Source organism: Scyliorhinus canicula, chromosome 13, assembly GCF_902713615.1.
Source record: "Scyliorhinus canicula chromosome 13, sScyCan1.1, whole genome shotgun sequence".
In the NCBI taxonomy this organism is placed as follows: domain Eukaryota; kingdom Metazoa; phylum Chordata; class Chondrichthyes; order Carcharhiniformes; family Scyliorhinidae; genus Scyliorhinus; species Scyliorhinus canicula.
This window is the reverse complement of record NC_052158.1, coordinates 153773798-153795779: the sequence shown is the minus strand read 5'-3', so window position 1 is coordinate 153795779 and position 21982 is coordinate 153773798. Positions and strand designations below refer to the sequence as shown.

Here is a 21982-nt window from a genome sequence, read left to right as displayed (position 1 = left end):
TAAGTCACCATGTGTGAACTGAAATGGAACAGTTCCTTCTCACCTTTACAATGTCAGTGGAACCACTGTGCGAGTAAATTCTCATTCGTGTTCTTATGGTGTGACGTACAGAGGGGTCAGTGCATTTAGTTATTGTGAGTCTGACAGCGACAGAGAAAGCCACAGGAGTAGTTTATTTTTGCCATAACGCTAACACACACGAGATCTGAGGCAATCTCCCCTCAATGTGGTTATTATTCAGTGAATCATCTTGAAGATGAGAAGTCAATGCTTCAGATAACACATTCAGATAACACGGGCAGGAATCTCTCAGCCCACGCCGGGCCAGAGAATCGCTGGGCCGGGTGCTAATTGCGTGACTCCGCCCCGACGCCGGTCCGCGGATTCTCCGGTGAGAGGAAAATCGGCGCCCTTGGCGCGGAGCGTGCCCCCCCGGCGATTCTCTGCCCACTAATTGCAGCCTCGCCGACCTGAAAAGGCCCATTTGTCCCAACTCTCTGTTTCCTGTTCGTCAGCCAATCCTCCGCCCATGTTAACACACGACCAAATCCATGAGTTGTCCAATCAACTTTTATATGACGTCTTAACGAGTGCCTTTTGGGAATCCAAATATACTACATCGACTGGTTCCTCTTTATCCTCCCTGCTTGTTACATCCTTGGTGAACTCTAACGAATTTGTGAAGTATGATTTCATGTTGGCTCTGCTGGATTCTATTGTGATTTTCAAAATTTCCTGCTGCTATTTGTTTAATAATGGATTGGTCGAACCAGGAAACAGCAATGTCAGAAGAAATAGCTAAGTGCTTGTAGGTAGTCGCTTCTAACTTGTTTAATGGACAGCTTGTTTAACGGGATGATGATGTCATTTCTTTTCAATGTCACGATTAATTTCTGCTGTTCTCCAGTTCATAATTGCAGGACTGATATTGATTATTGCAGAAAGAAAATTGAAAAGATATATTGTAAGTATCTCCCCACCTGACGGGGTCTCAAATGGTTGGAGTCTTGTTGGGGGGGGGGGGGGGGGGGGGGTGCAGGGGGCAGAAGGAATTTCAACCCAATTCACCAGATGGGGATTGTAAAGCCAACATTACGCCTTGCTCAATATCACTCCTCACTGACATCAAACAAGGATAAAAGTGGGGCAGGAGGGGAAACCAACACTTCAACCAACCCTACAGACTCGCTAGGGGCAGTGCCAGACTGAAATGATGACCTGGCCACGTGCTGAAACATTGGGTGAGGACAGTAAGCCACAACCCCCAGGCTTGCAGGTAAGTGTTCTACCCATTCTGAGGACCAGCTGGAGCCCAACACTGCTCTATCTCTCTGTTTGATATTTGACATTAGTAGCATCAGGAAATAACTATGGATCCCACAATGGGAGATGCTGGTGACATGAGATAATAATAATCGCTTATTGTCACGAGTAGGCTTCAATGAAGTTACTGTGAAAAGCTGCTAGTCGCCACATTCCGGCGCCTGTTCGGGGAGGCCGGTACGGGAATTGAGCCGTGCTGCTGGCGTTGTTCTGCATTACAAGCCAGCTATTTTGCCCACTGTGCTAAACCAGCTCCTAGTAACTGTATTGCTATTCCTAGACAGGATGGTAGGGTCGATACTCGGGATAAAGCCCATCTTTTGAAACAATATGCTGATTGGTGTTGTTTTAGACTTGATTTGCCAGCTACACCTGTTTTGATGTCAGACCAGCCTTACCTTCTTCCTCTAACATCCGTAACCTAAAAGTACTCGTGCAGAGTACAGTACTTGTGCATAGCTCAATGGCTAGCACAGTTCCTTCACAGCTCCTTGGGTCCCAGGTTCAATTCCCGGCTTGGGTCACTGTCTGTGCGGAACTTGCATGTTCTCCCTGTGTCTGCTCCGGTTTCCTCCCACAGTCCAAAGATGTGCAGGTTAGATGGATTAGCCATGATAAATTTCCCCTTAGTGTCCAACAAAAAGGTTAGCTTGGGATACGGGGATAGGGTGCAGGCGTGGGCTTATGTAGGGTGCTCTTTCCAAGAGCGGGTACAGATCCGATGGGCCGAATGGTCTCCTTCTGCACTGTAAATTCTATGATTCTATATATCATGGAGTTTGAAGATTCACTTCTGCCTCTTTTATGCTTTTGCCAGCCATGTGGCTACAAGAACAGGTTATAGGCTCGGAACCCTGCGGTGAATAGCTCACCTCCTGTCTCCCCAATGCCTGGCCATCATCTACAAGATGTAAGTGGGGAGTGTGATGGAATACTGCCCCATTTTCTGGGTGAGCGCAGCTCCGACAACACTCAAGAAGCTCAACACCTTCCAGGACAAAACAGCCCACTATTTGGTACCACACCCACCCACCTTCAACATCTATTCTCTCCACCACTGACAGTGGCAGCCGTGTGTACCATCCAAAAGATACACCTCAGCAATTCACCGAGCTTTCTTTGACAGCACCTTCCAAAGTCGTGACCTCTACGACCTGAGAAGGCAAGGGCAGCAGATACCTGGGAACCCCACCACCTGGACGTTCCTCTCCAAGTCACTCACTATCCTGACTTGGAAATATGTCGCTGTCCCTTCACAGGGTCAGAATCCTGGAACTCGCGCCCTATCAGCACTGTGGGTGTGCCTACACCACATAGACTGCAGCTGGGTGGAGGGGGGTTGGAGACAGGGTAGTGGGGGAGGGTGACAGGGGGGTGGCAGGGTGCTGTGGGGAGTGGATGGGGTGGGGGGGGGGGAGGGGGGGAGCGGCTGCCTTGCAGTGTGGCTCCCAGCATCCTGTGGTGCGGGTGGAAGGAGAGATGGACAAGGTGCAGTGACTGGAAACCACATCCGCAGGGCCTGTCATACAAAGGCTGCTGCTGCATCTGTCACATCAAATGGTCAATGGACCTAAAGATAAAATCAGATTATTGTGGTCGGAATCATTTTAATGAATCGTAAATTTACTACATACTTTAAAAGTCAGGTAAATCATTTTAAAGTAAGCTATTTGTGAATCATTTACAAAATCTGGTGAATCATGCTGGAATGTCAAATGCATTAAAACATTTTAAAGGTCACATAAATCTCGTTAAACTCCATTTGAACATTTAATAAGACTCATAAATTAAATTTGAAGGGAGGTGAAAAATATGCCTGTGTCCAGCGGCCGTTTGGAAATTCAGTTCAGGTGCGACTGTCCTCATTAACCAGTTGCAAAATGAGAGAGGCAGCTCTTAATGTCTGGGAATACCAGCCCGAACATTTTTTAAACAGAACCTCTCCAGACCCACAGCAATGTGCTTGACTCTTAACTGCCCTCAGAAACAGACCAGCAAGCCATTCAGTCCAAAGGCAGTGAGGGCGGGCGACAAATGAAGCCCTTGCCAGCGGTGCCCACATTCCATGAAAGAATGAAGAAAGCCAGTTTCACCATTACTGGGGAATTAGCCCAAATTCTCCCCTTTGCCACATCTCTTGTTTTAATCTGCACATTGGTGACCGATGCTGCAGGTTTCACCGTTATTACCTGCGCAAAATATGGATGGTTGTTTCTGGTCTATGTGAGTGTACGTATCCTAGGCTACCAGGTGTTGGGTTTTATCATGCACTACTCTGCACGGACTGCAACAACAAACAAGTTCAAAACTTAAATAGAGGATTTGTTATGTCCAATTTCAAAGTAGGCTTAATCATAAAAGGTGGAGCTAGAGCTTCCATGGTGATTGCAACTATCTTGGACATGAGTAATAGCACCACTCCATGTTAACCAGGTTCGCGTTCTTCCTGGGCGTCAAACTGATCGTCGGTGAGGGCCCGGGACGATTGCGATCAGACATCTCGCCGGCGTAAATCCCGTTTTTGGCCTTTCGTGATATTGAACAGCCATTATGGGATTTGCACTCATGGCTAATGGGCCTGCGGAATCGTGTCTTCTACAACTAGAGCCTCTGCTTGACCTGTACCTCAGTAGCACGGTAGCACAGTGGTTAACACTGTTGCTTCACAGCTCCAGTGTCTCAGGTTCAATTCCCGGCTGTGGTCACTGTCTGTGCGGAGTCTGCACGTTCTCCCCGTGCGTGTGTGGGTTTCCTCCGGGGGCTCCGGTTTCCTCCCACACGTCCCAAAAGACGTGCTTGTTAGGTAATTTGGACATTCTGAATTCTCCCTCTGTGTACCCGAACAGGCGCCGGAATGTGGCGACGAGGGGCTTTTTGCAGTAACTTCATTGCAGTGTTAATGTAAGCCTACTTGTGACACTAAAGATTAATAATAGAGTTTGATTCCTGGAGCTGGCTTGGGGTGATGTTGCCAGAGCTTCACCGGTAGTTATTCAACTAGAGTGTACTTCATTCCATAACTGACCAGATGCAGCTAAAGTTGAGTTTCAATTCAGCTGGGGTGGGATTCTCCGTCCCGCCGCACCAGTCGGCCAATGGGGTTTCTCATAGTGGGTAGGCCCACGTCGTCGGGATATCCCCGGGTTGCCAGCGAAACGGAGAATCCCTACAGCGGAGAATCCAGCCCCAGATATTTATTACAAACTAGTAGGGGGAGCAAAGCTACCACCAGAGGGCTCGCTCGCTCCCTGATCAGGAGAAATCCAGGGCAATTGTACCATTCCTTCTCTTTCCAGTTAATTGACATACAGCAATAATTGTTGAGAAATTATCTATGTCCATTCACAACTGAATTAGGATTATATAATGCATTACATATGATTACCAATCACCATCAGAGCACGCACATAATATTATAACGTCGCCAGTCACTGAGGTGCCTCTACTTATCTACAAGCTTTCAGACAGTTATTAGATTAAGTTTACGCTTGAGCTACCCCAGACTCGGAGGCCATTGTCCTGTGTTCTATGATGATCACGTGAGCGGCAGCTGCATGTTCAATTAACTTTCCGTGAGTAAACATCCTTGCCAAAACGACAAGAATTTGGAAGTTTTATCTGTTGCCATAGCAATAGCCTGCTGCTATCTGTCTATGGGAAGTTACTAGCTTCTGCAAGCAGGAGCTCATGTGAGCACTTAGATTTTATTTAAACCTGGTGTATAGGTTTTATACCTAAACCTACCTCTTCAAGTGATAATCACTGAGTGAAATCAATATTCGATCTCTGGGAAATATCCTTATAACAGCTTCCGATGTAGTTGGATCCTATGAAGATAGTCCACTCCATTAATATATTGTCCTGGATTTTAATGTACTGACCTGACCACTCACATGATCTTGAAACAAACTTCCCAAAAAAATTTAGTGGCTCTAGTATACAGATTTCCCCAATCTCTATGTTACTGGTTTAGCACAGTGGGCTAAACAGCTGGTTTGTGATGCAGAACAATGCCAGCAGCGCGTGTTCAATTCCCGTACCAGACTCCCCGAACAGGCGCTGGAATGTGGCGACTAGCGGCTTTTCACAGTAACTTCATTGAAACTTCATTGAAACCTACTTCTGACAATAAGCAATCATTATTATGTTATTATTTTGAATTTTGCAGCATTTATATCTGTGATATCCAATAACTAGGCACAGAACAGGCAGCCTGATCAGACAATTAGATTGAAGAATTTTCACAACTGGAAATAGAAGAGTGGAATATATTTGAATCATGTACAGAAACTAAAATACAAATTGGGATATGGAATTGAAGGAGAAGCTGAAACGCCCTAAACAAACTAGAGAGGAATACAAACAGATTTCAAACAGCTAAAGTATTTTGCTTTTAAATTAGAACGTAAATAATGTTTGTTGTTTTAAAAATCAAGAAAATATTGTTTTTCTGAGGCAACGAAAGCCCAAATTTGTTAAATTAGTTTTCAGGATCAGAGAGGTTGTTCATCAATAATTATGATGAATAAGTATGCAGCTGAAAACTCAAATACTTCTGACTGAACAAGGGTTTAATATTTTAGTTATTTTTAATTTAAAAAAAATAATCATTATTGTCACAAGGTGGGCTCACATTAACACTGCGATGAAGTTACTGTGAAACGCCCCTAGTCGCCACATTCCGGCGCCTGTTCGGGTACACCGAGGGAGAATTCAGAATGTCCAATTCACCAAACAAGCACATCTTTCGGGATTTGTGGGAGGAAACCGGAGCACCCGGGGGAAACCCACGCAGACACGGGGAGAACGTGCAGACTCCGCACAGACAGTGACCCAAGACGGGAATCGAACCTGGGACCCTGGCGCTGTGATGCAACAGTGCAAACCACTGTGCTCCTGTGCCACCCATTAGGTATTTTCCCAGCAAAAATAGATCATGTCAAATCAGAAATTCTATCAGAGGATGCGGCAGGCTGCCCGATGGAGGAGCAGAGTTTCATATGACTGTGCAATGTGCAGACACCAGATTTTCAGTTTATTTTACGTAGTAATGGCCATCATTACAACTCTGAATTCTGGGCCACCGGCTCTGAAATGCCATATTAGAACTGTGTGTTAGATATGAACAGTATTACTGCAGAGCAGAACAATTTCAATGTTTAATAATAATCTGCTCTATTAACTTTGTTAATAGCTCAGGATGTCGGTGTTTGCGAATCTATTGAGTGCCAGTGTTGCCCTCGGAGTCTCTCTGTTGTTTTCCATTGATCTGAGGAAGTGGGTTCCCTACTTGGTTTCTAAGAATGAAACTTCTTCTTCCTCTGAATATGGTGATCTTGCTGTAAGTACAAACCATGATTACTATAATGATATTTAGATAGTAGCTGTACGCAGGCATGAGGAGTGCAATGTCCCTCAATTTGATCAAATATCCCACTTTTGGGGACTTGGTTAATAGTCCCAAGCTCTACCTAACTGGACCTTGATAATCACAATACTGCGGGCGCTGGATTCTGAAACAAAAACAGAAAATGCTGGAAAAACTTAACAGCCGAGCAACGTCTGTGGAGAGAGAAAATAGAGTTGACATTACGAGTCCATGCGACGCTTCTGCAGAACTCCGAAGAAGAGTCCAACGGTCTCGTAACATGGGGTGGGTTTTAGCAGACACGTCAGCCACAGGGACAAATCGTAGTAATTGCTGGTAAATATCACGAGAGGCCAGAAAAAGGATTTGAGCCGGCGAGATTTCAGGATATACATAGAACATACAGTGCAGAAGGAAGCCATTTAGCCCATCGAGTCTTCACCAAACCACTTAAGCCCTCACTTCCACCCTATCCCTGAAACCCAATAACCCCTCCTGACCTTTTTGGACACTAAGGACAATTTATCATGGCCAATCCACCTAACCTGCACGTCTTGGGACTGTGGGAGGAAACCGGAGCACCCGGAGGAAACCCATGCAGACACGGGGAGAACGTGCAGACTCCGCACAGACAGTGACCCAAGCCGGGAATTGAACCTGGGACCCCAGCGCTGTGAATCCACGGTGCTAACCACTGTGCTACCGTGCTGCCCAATGATATGGGGACAGGATTCTCCATCCCGCCACACAGTTTTCTGGTGCCCCCCCCACTAGCAGTGAGATTCTCCGTCCCACCAGCCAGCCAATGGGATTTCTCATCGTGGACCGTGCCATGCTGTCGGGAAATCCCCGGGCTGGGATGCTGCTGGCGCAATGGAAAAACCCGGCATCGGAGAATCGAGCGCCGTCTTCCCACCTCAATGACACAACCAGGTTCACGCCCTCTGATTTACATTAATTTGAATCCATTATAATATATTTAGTGAAGATAACGTTACATCTTCAGATCTTATTGGATCTTCCCACCCTCCAGGCGTGACGTCAGGCGGCATGGGTTACTACCGGGAACCAGGCACCATGACCTCAGAGAGGGAAGGCGTAGGTGAGCATCAGTGTCTCGACTGAGCACCACGGAGTTCAAGGGGACAGAGGCTGCTAACTAGCTCCAGAGACAGGAGGCGGGGGTCCCGTGGGTGTCATAGGGGTCATTGACCGGGATGGGGGTCGCTGCTGGAGTGGGTGGTGCTGAAGCCTGCAGCCTGTGTTGTCTAAATAGTTCTTACAGGCTGTGTGAACCTGCTGGTGGGGGTGGGGATATGGGCTGGCGGGGGTGGGGGTATGGGCTGGTGGGGATATGGGCTGGCTGGGGTGGGGGGGTGGGCTGGTTGGGGTAGGGATATGGGCTGGCTGGGGTGGGGATATGGGCTGGCTGGGGTAGGGGGTATGGGCTGCCGGGGTGGGGGGTATTAGCTGGCTGGGGTGGGGGTATGGGCTGGCTGGGGTGGGGGTATGGGCTGGCTGGGGTGGGGGGATGGGCTGGTTGGGGTAGGGATATGGGCTGGCTGGGGTAGGGGGTATGGACTGCCAGGGGTGAGGGGTATTAGCTGGCTGGGGTGGGGTTATGGGCTGGCTGGGGTGGGGTATGGGCTGGCTTAAGTGAGGGTATGGGCTGGCTGGGGTGGGGGTATGGGCGGACTGGGGTAGGGGTTATGGGCTGGCTGGGGTGGGGGTATGGGCTGGTTGGGGTGGGGGTATGGGCTGGCTGGGGTGGGATTAGGGATGGCTGGGGAAGGGGGTATGGGCTGGCTGGGGTGGGGTATGGGCTGGCTGGGGTGGGGGGGTATGGGCAGGCTGGGGTGGGGTGGGGTATGGGCTGGCTGGGTGTGCGTATCGGCTGGCTGGGGTAGGGGTAGGTGATGTCTAGCACGAGGGGACATAGCTTTAAATTGAGGGGAGATAGATATCGGACAGATGTCAGAGGTAGGTTCTTTACTCAGAGAGTAGTAAGGGCGTGGAATGCCCTGCCTGCAACAGTAGTGGACTCGCCAACATTAAGGACATTCAAATGGTCATTGGATAGGCATATGGATGATAAGGGCTTTAGAGGGGTTTCACAGGACGGCGTAACATCGAGGACCGAAGATCCTGTACTGCGCTGTAATGTTCTATGTTCTATGTATGGGCTGGCTGGGGTGGGGGTATGGACTGGCTGGGGTGGGGGTATGGGCTAGCTGGAGCAGGGGTATGGGCTGGCTGGGGTAGGGGGTATGGGCTGGCTGGGGTAGGGGGTATGGGCTGGCTGGGGTAGGGGTATGGGCTGGCTGGGGTGGGGGTATGGGCTGGCTGGAGTAGGGGTATGGGCTGGCTGGGGTGGGGGGTATGGGCTGGCTGGGGTGGGGTATGGGCTGGATGGGGTAGGGGTATGGGCTGGCTGGGGTGGGGGTATGGGCTAGCTGGAGCAGGGGTATGGACTGGCTGGGGTAGGGGTATGGTCTGGCTGGAGCAGGGGTATGGGCTGGCTGGGGTGGGGGGTATGGGCTGGCTGGGGTGGGGGTATGGGCTGGCTGGAGCAGGGGTATGGGCTGGCTGGAGCAGGGGTATGGGCTGGCTGGGGTGGGGGGTATGGGCTGGCTGGGGTGGGGGTATGGGCTGGCTGGGGTAGGGGTATGGGCTGGCTGGGGTGGGGGTATGGGCTGGCTGGAGCAGGGGTATGGGCTGGCTGGGGTAGGGGTATGGGCTGGCTGGGGTGGGGGTATGGGCTGGCTGGAGCAGGGGTATGGGCTGGCTGGGGTGGGGGTTTGGGCTGGCTGGGGTGGGGGTAGGATGTGATGAGAGGGAAAGATGCAGGCTTAACGGGCCGAAAGAGAAGCCAACACGGTTCCCAGCCTTTGGGGAGCGGCAGTAAAATATGGAGTGGCTGTCCAGGAGTCTTAAGTGTAAAGGCCTAACAATAATGAGGTGTCAAAATGATGCAGCCTGAGTAAGAAGGGTGCCTATTAGCCTTGCCTAACCCTGAGGCAGAAAGCAATTGTGCTCTCGAACATTACTGATGCTTGTCAAACTAATTGACCATCAAGTGTTAATCCATAACAGTATCAGCTGCCCACAATCTCAAGGTCAAGCAACCATACCCAGTGGGCACTGCAGGGTTTGGGGTGCTGTATTGACCCTTTTAATCATCTTCTTGTTTGATGTCTGAAGTTTCACTTGCTCTTCATTTTTGTTTAAGGCAGTGTCCCTTTTAATTTGTCCATATTTGATATTGTTTAATTGATTGAACTCAAAATAGTTCAGGGCAAAGGAATTGAACGACTACTCAGGGTTCAAGGCTAAACACTTGGAATCATCGAATCCCTAAGGTGCAGAAGGAGGCCATTTGGCCCATCGAGTCTGCCCTTGGAACCCTTGGAAAGAACACTGTACCTAAGCACATGCCCTCATCCCCATTTAATCTTTTGGACACTAAGGGGCAATTTAACATGACCAATCCACCTAACCCGCACATATTTGGGCTGTGGGAGGAAACCGGAGCACCCGGAGAAAACCCACGCAGACACGGGGAGAACGTGCAAACACCACAGTCACCCGAGGTCAGAATTGACCCCGGGTCCCTGGCGCTGTGAGGCAGCAGTGCTAACCACTGTGCCACCGTGCCACTCACTTTGAGTAAGCAGGATCCAGAGGGACTTTGACTGCTTATGTGCTGGCCCCAGTGCCTGCCATTGAGGGTCCATTGGCCCCCAAGAAGGACATTACTGCCCTGTGGACATGCCCATGAAGGGTGGGCAAACATATACACCTCCTGTCAGAACCCCGGGTGATATTGAGACAAAGGGAGGGGAGAGCCAGATGGGGACCAATGGCAACTCTGACTGGGCGAGGGCACGAACCGGGGCCATTCACACAATGGAGATGGGATAGCACCTGTGATGTGGGTGAGCGTTAGGTTCCAGGTGTGGGATTCGCTGTTTCCAGGTCCAAGAGGCCAATGGATAAATGGAGGTGTTCTTGGTAAACGGTAAGTGAGACAAACTTGACTGTCACACTTTCTCTCTCATCTCTCGAGGTTAACTGAGCAATGTCGGCACGGAGGTCCGTGTCCCTCTATTCGCATCCTATTTATGTATTTGTCAAGACACCTCCTAAACTATCGTATCTGCTTCCACCACCTCCTCCGGCAGCGAGTTCCAGGCACCCACTACCCTCTGTGTAAAAAACCTGCCTCATATCTCCTCTAAACCTTGCCCCTCGCACCTTAAACCTATGCCCCTTAGTAATTGAACCCTCTACCCTGGGGAAAAGCCTCTGACTCTCCACTCTGTTTATGCCCCTCATAATTTTGTAGACCTCTATCAGGTCGCCCCTCAACCTCCGTCGTTCCAGTGAGAACAAACCGAGTTTATTGAACCGCTCCTCATAGCTAATGCCCTCCATACCAGGCAACATCCTGGTAAATCTCTCCTGCACCCTCTCTAAAGCCTCCACATCCTTCTGGTAGTGTTGTGACCAGAATTGAACACTATACTCCAAGTGTGGCCTAATTAAGGTTCTATACAGCTGCAACATGACTTGCCAATTCTTATACTCAATGCCCCGGCCAATGAAGGCAAGCATGCCGTATGTCTTCTTGACTACCTTCTCCACCTGCGTTGCCCCTTTCAGTGACCTGTGGACCTGTACACCTAGATCTCTCTGACTGTCAATCCTCTTGAGGGTTCTACCATTCACTGTATATTCCCTACCTGTATTAGACCTTCCAAAATGCATTACCTCACTTATGTCCAGTTTAAACTCCATCTGCCATCTCGCCGCCCAAGTCTCCAAACGATTTAAATCCTGCTGTATCCTCTGACAGTCCTCATCACTATCCGCAGTTCCACCAACCTTTGTGTCGTCCACAAACTTACTAATCAGACAAGTTATTGTCCTCCAAATCATTTATATATACTACGAACAGCAAAGGTCCCAGTACTGATCCCTGTGGGTCCCTCCCTCGTCTTTTTGGATCTCAATGTGACCCAGGCTATCTACACACCCTTCTCCAGCCTCAACATCCACCAATTCCTTCTCTTTGGTGACTACTGATGCAAAGTATTCATTTAGTACCCCGCCCATTTCCTCTGGCTCCACACCTAGATTCCCTCCCCTGTCCTTCAGTGGGCCAACCCTTTCCCTGACTACCCTCTCTTTTTATGTACGTAGAAAGCCTTGGGATTTTCCTTAACCCTATTTGCCAATGACTTTTCGCGACCCATTTCAGCCCTCCTGACTCCTTTCTTAAATTCCTTCCTACTTTCCTTAAACTCCACACAGGCTTCGTCTGTTCTGGTGCTGGGCTATAAACTCACCCCCACCCCCCCGCAAAGACTGAGTCGTAACGTGAAGCCTTAGACCACATGGCCAACGGGTTAACAGGTGAACACCAATCAGTCGCACACTCATGCATTGCAATCCTGACTAAATTGGCACAATTGACACATCAAGGAAGGGTCAGGCATCTGATTAGGCAACTGCCCTTGTGCCAGACGAGGTACACCTGATGCCCGTGAAGGCATCTCATGCCCTCTGGTTTCAAAGTGCGGGCTGAGTATGGGTGGTTCATGGTGACTGCACTTGTCCTTCCCACCGTGCGGGGGTTCTTCATGACCCTCATGAGGCTGGCACCACCACTTGTTGGCACCCCCCAATCTTCCCATGCAGCCTGGCATCTCACGGGATCCCACCCTGGAACCTCACAGTTCCCCCCCCCCACACCACCTGGGGCCGACCCAGTAGGTTCACCCGCTCCCACCCACTTTGCAGCTGCCACTCTGGAAGGGTAATCCCTCAGCGGTGATATAGCTGCCGAGTAAACCAGCCTCCTGACCCCCTTTCAACCGAGAGCCTCACAGCCATGTAGCGTCGCTAAGGCAAGTGAGCGACCCCACTCCCCGTGGATTCACAATGGAGGCAGACAGCACCACAGTGCTTATGTGCCTGGTCTAGGAATCCATCGGCCCAGACAATTGATTGAATTATGCGAGTTCAAATCTCACCATGGCAACTGAAGGATTTAGATTCAGTTAATTCAATAAAACCTAGAGCGATAAAGTGTGTCAGTAATGACGACTGTGGAACTGCTGGGATGTTATCCAAACCCATCTGCTCGCTCTTATCCTGTCGGGAAGGAATTGTGCTGACTTTACCCAATCTGGTTGCCTCTGAAACCCACCAGCTACTAGCTGGAAAGGCCTTGTTGTTGCTGAGTAAAAAGGAAATAGTGTGCGGTCAGCCTGAATCTTTAGTTGAGATTCATTTGGCCCTTTTTTAAAGGACATTACCATTCAACTTTTATTCTCCAATATGTAAACAAGTTCCTCCCATTTATTCCCAGGAATCCCAATTCTGCCTGAGGGTAATTCTCCTCATTTTTGCATTGATGGAACTGGCAATATCAGGCGCAGTCGCAACCATTGGATGGAAAGAAATGTGGAAACGTTCTGAAACTAGTAAAAATGAAGTAAGTAAACCTGGGGGAAATTAATGAATTACTATTACCTTCAGTCGCTGATCGTCAAGGTAAAGAATTTCAGTGCTGTGCATTGGGAGAGTTGCACCCGATGTCAACAAAAGTCAGGATTACCACAGGTCAAATAGAAAACAAAACTCAATTCTGTCCACTCCTATCAATCCATCTAAGGTATAGCATGAGTTAGGGAAAGAGTAAAACCCACTCCACTGTAACAAGTCCACGGAGGCAGAAGTCCTTTCACCAGAATCCCTTTAATTAACAAAATCAACAGCCGTGCATTCGGCTTGCTGTCTACACTGGGAGAGCAGAGTATGTGACACTCCCTGTTATATACAAAGAGGAGGTTTCCTGATTGGCCCACTAATCAAGGAACTTGTATTCCAATTGGCCAATTTCAAAGGCCTGATCTAAGTCATTACACCCACCCTGCCTATTCAAGAATGCCCATATGGTAATACAATCTTTATTATTGCCACAAGTAGGCTTACATTAACACTGCAATGAAGTTACTGTGAAAATCGCCACATCGCCACACTCCGGCGCCTGTTTGGGTACACAGAGGGAGAATTCAGAATGTCTAAATTAGCATGAATTAAACATTGAATAAAGATTCCTTCACAATGTCTCATCCAGCAGCCCCATGGCAGGTACAGCATGGGTTAGACAGAGTAACGTTTCCACTACTCTTCCCCTCTAACATCTCACAGGTCAGGTACAGCATAGGGTATGTGAAGTACACTGTCCCACCAATCAGCCCCAGCTCAGATATAGAATATGCTGGACGATAAATAGTTTCTTCTACAGCAGTGACCCGGGGACCACATGCGGCCCATCATGCATCAAATAACTGCAGTGATTGTGTTTGCTGTTAATCACATCCAAGACAGAGACTTATTGACTGGAGTCTGTTTCTACTGATGTTAATGAACTCCAATCTATTGTGGTTAATGTTCTAGATAAATGTCAAGTGAATCAGTTTTTTGTTAGACACAGCGAGTTAAGCCTTTTTAACGTTTTAAACAGAAGTTAGTTCCTTTTCAAGGGTCTGTCTCCTCCATCATCTTTTTTTAAACTGGGCTAATGGTAAGATTCTTGGTAGTGTGGATGAGCAGAGAGATCTCGGTGTCCATGCACATAGATCCCTGAAAGTTGCCACCCAGGTTGAGAGGGTTGTTAAGAAGGAATTCGATGTGTTAGCTTTTATTGGGAGCGGAATTGAGTTTCGGAGCCATGAGGTCATGTTGCAGTTGTACAAAATTCTGGTGCGGTCATATTTGGAGTACTGCGTGCAGTTCTGGTCGCCGCATTATAGGAAGGATGTGGAAGCATTGGAAAGGGTACAGAGGAGATTTACCAGAATGTTGCCTGGTATGGAGGGAAGACCTTATGAAGAAAGGCTGAGGGACTTGAGGCTGTTTTTATTCGAGACAAGAAGGTTAAGAGGTGACTTAATAGAGGCATACAAGATGATCAGAGGATTAGATAGGGTGGACAGTGAGGGCCTTTTTCCTCGGATGGTGATGGCTAGCACGAGGGGACATAGCTTTAAATTGAGGGCAGATAGATATAGGACAGATGTCAGAGGTAGGTTCTTTACTCAGAGAGTAGTAGGGGCGTGGAATGCCCTGCCTGCAACAGTAGTGGACTCGCCAACATTAAGGGCATTCAAATGGTCATTGGATAGACATATGGATGATAAGGGAAAAGTGTTAAGACCATAAGACCATAAGACATAGGAGTGGAAGTAAGGCCATTCGGCCCATCGAGTCCACTCCGCCATTCAATCATGGCTGATGGGCATTTCAACTCCACCTACCAGCATTCTCCCCGTAGCCCTTAATTCCTCGCGACATCAAGAATTTATCTATCTCTGCCTTGAAGCCATTTAGCGTCCCGGCCTCCACTGCACTCCGCGGCAATGAATTCCACAGGCCCACCACTCTCTGGCTGAAGAAATGTCTCCGCATTTCTGTTCTGAATTTACCCCCTCTAATTCTAAGGCTGTGCCCACGGGTCCTCGTCTCCTCGCCTAACGGAAACAGTTTCTTTGCGTCCACCCTTTCTAAGCCATGTATTATCTTGTAAGTTTCTATTAGATCTCCCCTTAACCTTCTAAACTCCAATGAATACAATCCCAGTATCCTCAGCCGTTCATCATATGTTAATGGAGTTTAGAGTGGTTTCACAGGTCAGTGCAACATAGAGGGCCGAAGGGCCTGTACTGCGCTGTAATGTTCTATTGTTCTATTGTTAAATGGTAGAGCAGGTTCGAGAGGGTGAATATCCCACTCCTGCTCCTGATCGATGTGACCATATGTAAACCTAAGGACAGTTTGTAGGAAATCAGGAAATACATTCACCTTGCAAAGGGTAATGGGAATTTAGAGCTTACTTCCACAGAAGCTGCTCGTCTAAATGAAATGTTGAAGACTGAGATTGAGTCTGTTGGGTATGGCTATATGGAGCAATACTGGATAGATAGAATTAAGGTACAGATCAGCGAGGTGACACAGAATGGTAGAATGTAAATGAAAGGCTGAATGGCCTCCTCCTGACACTATGTTCTGATGTTTTGCCCTCAGGACTTGTTACTGGAGTGAGTCACTTTGATCGCTTGTATTTCATAAACAACATATGCACGAGGCAACATCTATTATACATATGCCCAAGTGTTTGCTTTTGTATTTTCTTTACGGTTTCCATAGCTGGGCAATAATCAGTTGTTCGAGCAAGCATCAGGAAGTTGCCAATCATCGAGGGTAACTTTGATCCCAATAACGGAGCAGAAGTAAAAAGATTTTAAAATATCAAACCCGACCCCAACCTGGCCTGTTTGACAGAGACGGATGAGGAGGCGAACAGCCAATCGGCTCCAAGAAGGTGGATTGCCCACATGAATATAAAAATGAGGCTTGGGATCTCACATTCAATCATTCTCAGAGGTTTATCTTGAGACTGGGTCTCAGGGAACCCAGCAACCTAAAGGAGGGGAGGACGGCCACAGAGATGTGTTCAGTGTTCTTATACAGCACGGCCTACGGTTCAGCAGGCGCAAGGCTGCTTCCTTCCGGCTCCCCAGGCTTACCTGTTTCCCTGCTACCTGAGCACCCCCTCCCCCTCCTCCTCTGCACTCCCCCCCCCTCCACCCCCGTACTCCCCCCCCCCCCTCCAGCCCCGCACTCCCCCCTCCCCCTCCCCCTCCTACGCCCCCGCAACCCCAGGTCACACATCCAAAATTACCCCCTTGGATCAGGGATATCTCCCTCCCCTCCATGATTGGACCCACCCCGGGTTCCAAGCCCGTTCCCTCGCTGGATCCACAGCATACGGTGAATTCCAGACTTTCAAAACTCTTCCCCACCTCTCCACTGAAACAACTTGTACCAGCAAATATCAGGGGTGCTGCCTCTGGTTTCAGGCAATGACTTTCTGTTGAGATGCAAGGTGCAACATGGGAGACTTATTAAGACGGCAAATGCACGTGGGATACAGGGTGATTAGATAAGGTGGATTCATAATTGGCTGAAGCGGTAGGAGCCAGAGGGTGATGACAGACGGCTGCTTTAGTGTCTGGAAGCCAGTGACCAGTGATGTGCCACAGGGATCTGTGCTGGGCCTCCTATTGTTTGTTATCTATATAAATGACATGGATGACTATGTGGGTGGTAGGATCAGTAAGTTTGGGGAGACACAATGATTGGCTGGGTGGCTAACAGTGAGGCTGAGAGTCCTGGGTTACAGGAAGATATAGACGGGACGGTCAAATGGGCGGATAAGTAGCAGAACACTTTGGAAGGAGTAATGTGACAAGGAAGCATCTTATGAAAGGCCTGACACTGGGAGGTTCTGAGCAACAAAGGAACCTTGGAGTGTTTGTCCATAGATCTTTGAAGGCGGCAGGGCAGGTTAACAGGGTGGTGAAAAAGGCACATGCCACACTCGCTTTTATCAATTGGGGCACAGATTACAAAAGCAGGGAGGCCATGTTGGAGTTGTATAGGACTTTGGTGAGGTCACAGCTGGAGCACTGTGTGCAATTCTGGACACCACATTATAGGAAGGATGTGATTGCACTGGAGGGGGTGCAGAGGAGATTCACCAGGATGTTGCCTGGGATGGAACATTGAAGTTATGAAGAGAGATTGGATAGGCTTGGGGGGGTTTTCTCTGGAGCAGAGAAGACTGAGGGGCGACCTGATCGAGATGGACACGATAATGAGGGGCATGGACAGGGCGGATAGGGAGCAGCTGTTCCCCTTAGTTGAAGGATCAATTACGAGGGGGACACGAGTTCAAAGCAAGAGGTGGGTGGTTCAGGGGGGATTTGAGGAAAACCTTTTTTTGCCCAGAGGGTGGTGACGGTCTGGAATGCGCTGCCTGGGAGGGTGGTCGAGGCTAGTTGCCTCACATCCTTTAAAAAGTACCTGGATGAGCACTTGGCACGCCATAACATTCAAGTTAACAGCCAAGTGCTGACAAGTGGGATTAGATAGGCAGGTCAGGGCCTTTCATGCGTCGGTGCAGATTCGATGGGCCGAAGGGATCAGGCTTCTGCACTGTAGTATTCTGTGATTCTGTGCTGAGCAGGGTGTGACCATCAGGTGGTGAGGGTTTGTGGGGGGGGGGGATATTTCGCCCACTGATTGTAGATAGTTGTGCCGAGGCAGGATGCAATACTGCCGTGATTTATCGTTCCATGCTCGGCTGTACTGCAATCTCAGCAAAGTTATCCTGTGGCTGTGGTGCTGAATCCCGGAGAAGCATTGTCTCATTACACTTGCCCTGGTATTTTTCAGCTCATGGCGGATCCTTCCAATTCAGAGCAAACTTACGAAGTATTCCGAGAACCAACCTACACGACCATGAGTGCTTTGAAGAATTGGAAATCCCAACGTTTGCATAAGAATGCTAAATAAGAGAAGGAAGATGTGCATTTATGCCCCTCCCCTGGAGTGTGGGGCCTAAACCTTCATTATAGAATCATAGAATCGTGGAATTTACAGTGCAGAAGGAGGCCATTCAGCCCATCAGGTCTGCACCGGCCCTTGGAAAGAGCACCCGACGCCTCCACCCTATCCCCGTAACCCAGCAACCCCACCTATACTTTTTTTTGGACACTAAGGGCAATTTATCACGGCCAATCCATCTAACCTGCACATCTTTGGACTGTGGGAGGAAACCGGAGCACCCAGAGGAAACCCACTCACACACGGTGTAGGATACCACCTACTGAGCTGCGACTAATAATAAACTGGTCTATTCTCACTATTTTTCTCCTTGCTTTCTCCTAACCATGCAATATGAAAGCAGCAGCATTAAAGCAGATAATTTATCCAGGTAGATATTGATGTTGGTTTGCCTAAAATGTCTGTTTCATTCATTATTCAGTTTATTCTTTGTAAAGTAAGTTGAGTCAGATAAATAAAGGGGAACGGATCTCTTTGCTTGTCGAAGATTGTTTGAGAACATGGAACTCACTCGCATAAAGTGTAGTTGAGGTGAATAACATAGGAAGCTGTATAATTACATGGGGGAAGGGGGGGAAGGAAATAGAGGCAGAGACAGATAGGGTTAGAATTGATGGAGTAAGGCGGGAGGGGAATGGTGTGAAGCACTACCACAGGACTGATCAGTCAGGCTCAATGTTCAGAATTTGTGCTGTAGATTCTATGTGGTCAAGAACCTTGAGACTGGGGGCGGGATTCTCCAACACCCCGCCGGGTCGGAGAATCGCCCGGGGGCGTCAATCCTGCCCCTGCCATGTCCTGAATTCTCCGCCACCTGAAATTCAGCGGGGGCGGGAATCGCACCGCACCGGCCGGTGGGGCCCCGCGGCGATTCTCCGGCCCGCAATGGGCCGAAGTCCCGCCGCTGAAAAGCCTCTCCCACCATCGGGAATCAAAACACCTACCTGACCGGCGGGATTGGCGGCGCGGGTAGGGCGCCAGGGTCCTGGGGGGGGGGGGGGGGGGGGCACGGGGCGATCTGACCCCAGGGGGTGCCCCCGCGATCGGGGCCCACCGATTGGCGGGCGGGCCTGTGCCGTAGGGGCACTCTTTTTCTTCCGCCTTCCCCATGGTCTTCACCATGGCAGAGGCGGAAGGGACCCCCTCCCCTGCACATGCGCTGGGATGATGTCAGCAGCCGCTGACGCTCTGGCGCATGCGCGGACATATGCCGGCTGGCGAAGTCCATTCGGCCCCGGTTGGCGTGGCGCCAAAGGCCGTTCACGCCAGCCGGCGGAGTGGGAACCACTCCGGCACGGGCCTCGCCCCTCAATGTGATGGCTTGGCCCCTAAAGGTGCGGAGACTTCCTTTGGGGCAGCCCGACGCTGGAGTGGTTCACGCCACTCCAACATGCCGGGACCCCCCACCCCGCCGGGTAGGGGAGAATCCCAGCCTGGATATGGAATGGAGGTATAAAGCACCGTATGGGTGGGTTGAAGGTAAAAAAAAAGTAATGTAGAATCATATGCAGCAGGGTAGCATGGTGGTTAGCATAAAGGCTTCACAGCTCCAGGGTCCCAGGTTCGATTCCCGGCTGGGTCACTGTCTGTGTGGAGTCTGCACGTCCTCCCCCTGTGTGCGTGGGTTTCCTCCAGGTGCTCCGGTTTCATCCCACAGTCCAAAGATGTGCGGGTTAGGTGGATTGGCCATGCTAAATTGCCCGTAGTGTCCTAATAAAAGTAGGGTTAAGGAGGAGGTTGTTGGGTTACGGGTATAGGGTGGATACGTGGGTTTGAGTAGGGTGATCATGGCTCGGCACAACATTGAGGCCCGAAGGGCCTGTTCTGTGCTGTACTGTTCTATGTTCTATATGGCTTTAAAGCAGCTTGTCTTGATTTCACATCCAGTTAAATTAGTCAAGTTAGACTATAAGACCATAAAGAACAGGAGGAAGCCATTCAGCCCTTCGAGCCTGCTCCGCCATTTAATAAGATCACGGTTGATCTAACACTCACTTAATCCACTTTCCTGCCTTCTCTCTGTAACCCTTAATTCCCCAACTGATTAAAGACCCATCGATCACGGCCTTGACAATGTTCAAGGGCTCAGCCAACACCGCTTCCTCTGGTAAAGAATTCCAAAGATTCACCACGTTGAGAGAAGAAATTAGCACTGCTGCCTCACAGCGCCAGGGAGCCTGCTTCAATTCCAGACTTGAGCGACTGTTTGTGTAGAGTTTGCACATTCTCCTCCGGGTTTCCTCCGGGTGCTCCAGTTTCCTCCCACAGTCCAAAGATGTGAAGATTAGGTGGATTAGCCAGGATAAATTGCCCCTTAGTGTCCAATGGTCAGGTGGGTTATGGGCTAAGGGGGATAGGGTGGGGGAGTGGGCCTAGGTAAGGTGCTGGTTCAGAAGGTTGGTACAGACTCGATGGGCCAAATGGCCTCCTACTGCACTGTAGGGATTCTATGGATTCTTTGAAAATTCTTCCTCAAATCCATCTTAAATGAGCACCCTCTTATTCTGCGACTATGCCCTCTGGTCCTACACTCTCAGGAGTGGAACCATCCTCCCAATATTCACCCTGTCTCACCCCCTAAGAATCTTATACGTTTCAGTCATATCACCTCTCATTCCTCTGAACTCCGAGGAGTACAGACCCACTCTGTTAATTTTTCCTCATATGAAAAACCCTCTGTACCCGGGATCAGACTGGTAAACCTCCTCTGTATTGCTGCCAATAATAATATATATTTCTTTAAATAAGGAGAACAAACTGTACCCAATATTGTAAATATGACCTCACTGGCACCTTGTACAGTTGCAGCAACACTTTTTTTCTTTTATACTCCAGCCCCCTGGAAGTAGAAGCCAGCATTCCATTGGCCTTCCCTATGACCTTCTGCACCTATCTGCTAGATTTCTGGGTCCCTTAGTGCTCCAGCTTTCTGCAATCTCTCTCCATTTAAATAATAATCCGCCTTCTCATTTTTTCTTCCAACATCAGCAATCTCACATTTTCCCACATTGAATTCCATTTGCCAATTTTCTGCCCATTCACTTAACCCGTCAATGTCTCTCTGTGAGTTATTTATGTCCTCCTTGCAACCTGCCTTCCCTCTCACTTCTGCATCATCTGCAAATTTGGCTAAATTACACTCTGTTTCTTCCTCTAAATCATTAATATATATTGTGAAGAGCTGTGGTCCCAGCATTGATCCCTGTGGACTCCACTGGAAACTGCCTTCCAGCCTGAGAAAGACCCGTTATCACTACTCACTGCTTCCTGTTAGTTACCCAATCCTCTGTCCATTCCAGAATATTACCTCCAACACAATAAACCCCTATATTACAGTGCAGCCTTTTGTGTGGCACCTTATCAAATGTCTTAAAAATCCAAATATATAACATCGACTGTCTACCCTGGTTGATACCTCCTCAAAGAAATCGAGTAAATCTGTCAGACACGATTTCCTTTCATTAAACCACACTGAATCTGCTTAATCAGATTATGGATTTCCAAATGAACAGATATTCTCGACTTGAAAAAACTCTGAGGGCTGGATTCTCCGCTCCCCGATGCCGAAATCACGTTCAGTGACGGGGTGGAGAATCTGGCGTAAAATACCACTGTTTTCACGACGGTGTGGGTACTTAGTCCCAAAAGCGAAGAATCCAGCCCTTATTGTCCGTTTTTATGTTGCTAGCTAGCTCGCCCTCATAGTTTAACTTCTCCTTCCTGATTATTTTTTCGCCCACCTTGGCTACATTCTGAATCAATCCCATTCTCCTGACCTCCCACTAACCTTTGCCATCTTATATGTTTCCGCTT

At 49.0% G+C, this 21982-nt stretch overlaps 1 protein-coding gene across 1 annotated transcript in view; it reads left to right on the top strand.

Moving 5' to 3' along the window:
• LOC119976628 (high affinity immunoglobulin epsilon receptor subunit beta-like) overlaps positions 1 to 18660 on the top strand; it is a 28907-nt gene extending 10247 nt beyond the window's left edge. Inside the window, exons 4-7 of the mRNA XM_038817263.1 lie at positions 908 to 964; positions 6518 to 6664; positions 13065 to 13190; positions 17999 to 18660. Coding sequence (XP_038673191.1) covers positions 908 to 964; positions 6518 to 6664; positions 13065 to 13190; positions 17999 to 18118 — 450 coding nt within the window. The 3' untranslated portion in view covers positions 18119 to 18660. The remainder of the gene's footprint in view (positions 1 to 907; positions 965 to 6517; positions 6665 to 13064; positions 13191 to 17998) is intronic.
• The last annotated feature ends 3322 nt before the right edge of the window (positions 18661 to 21982 follow it).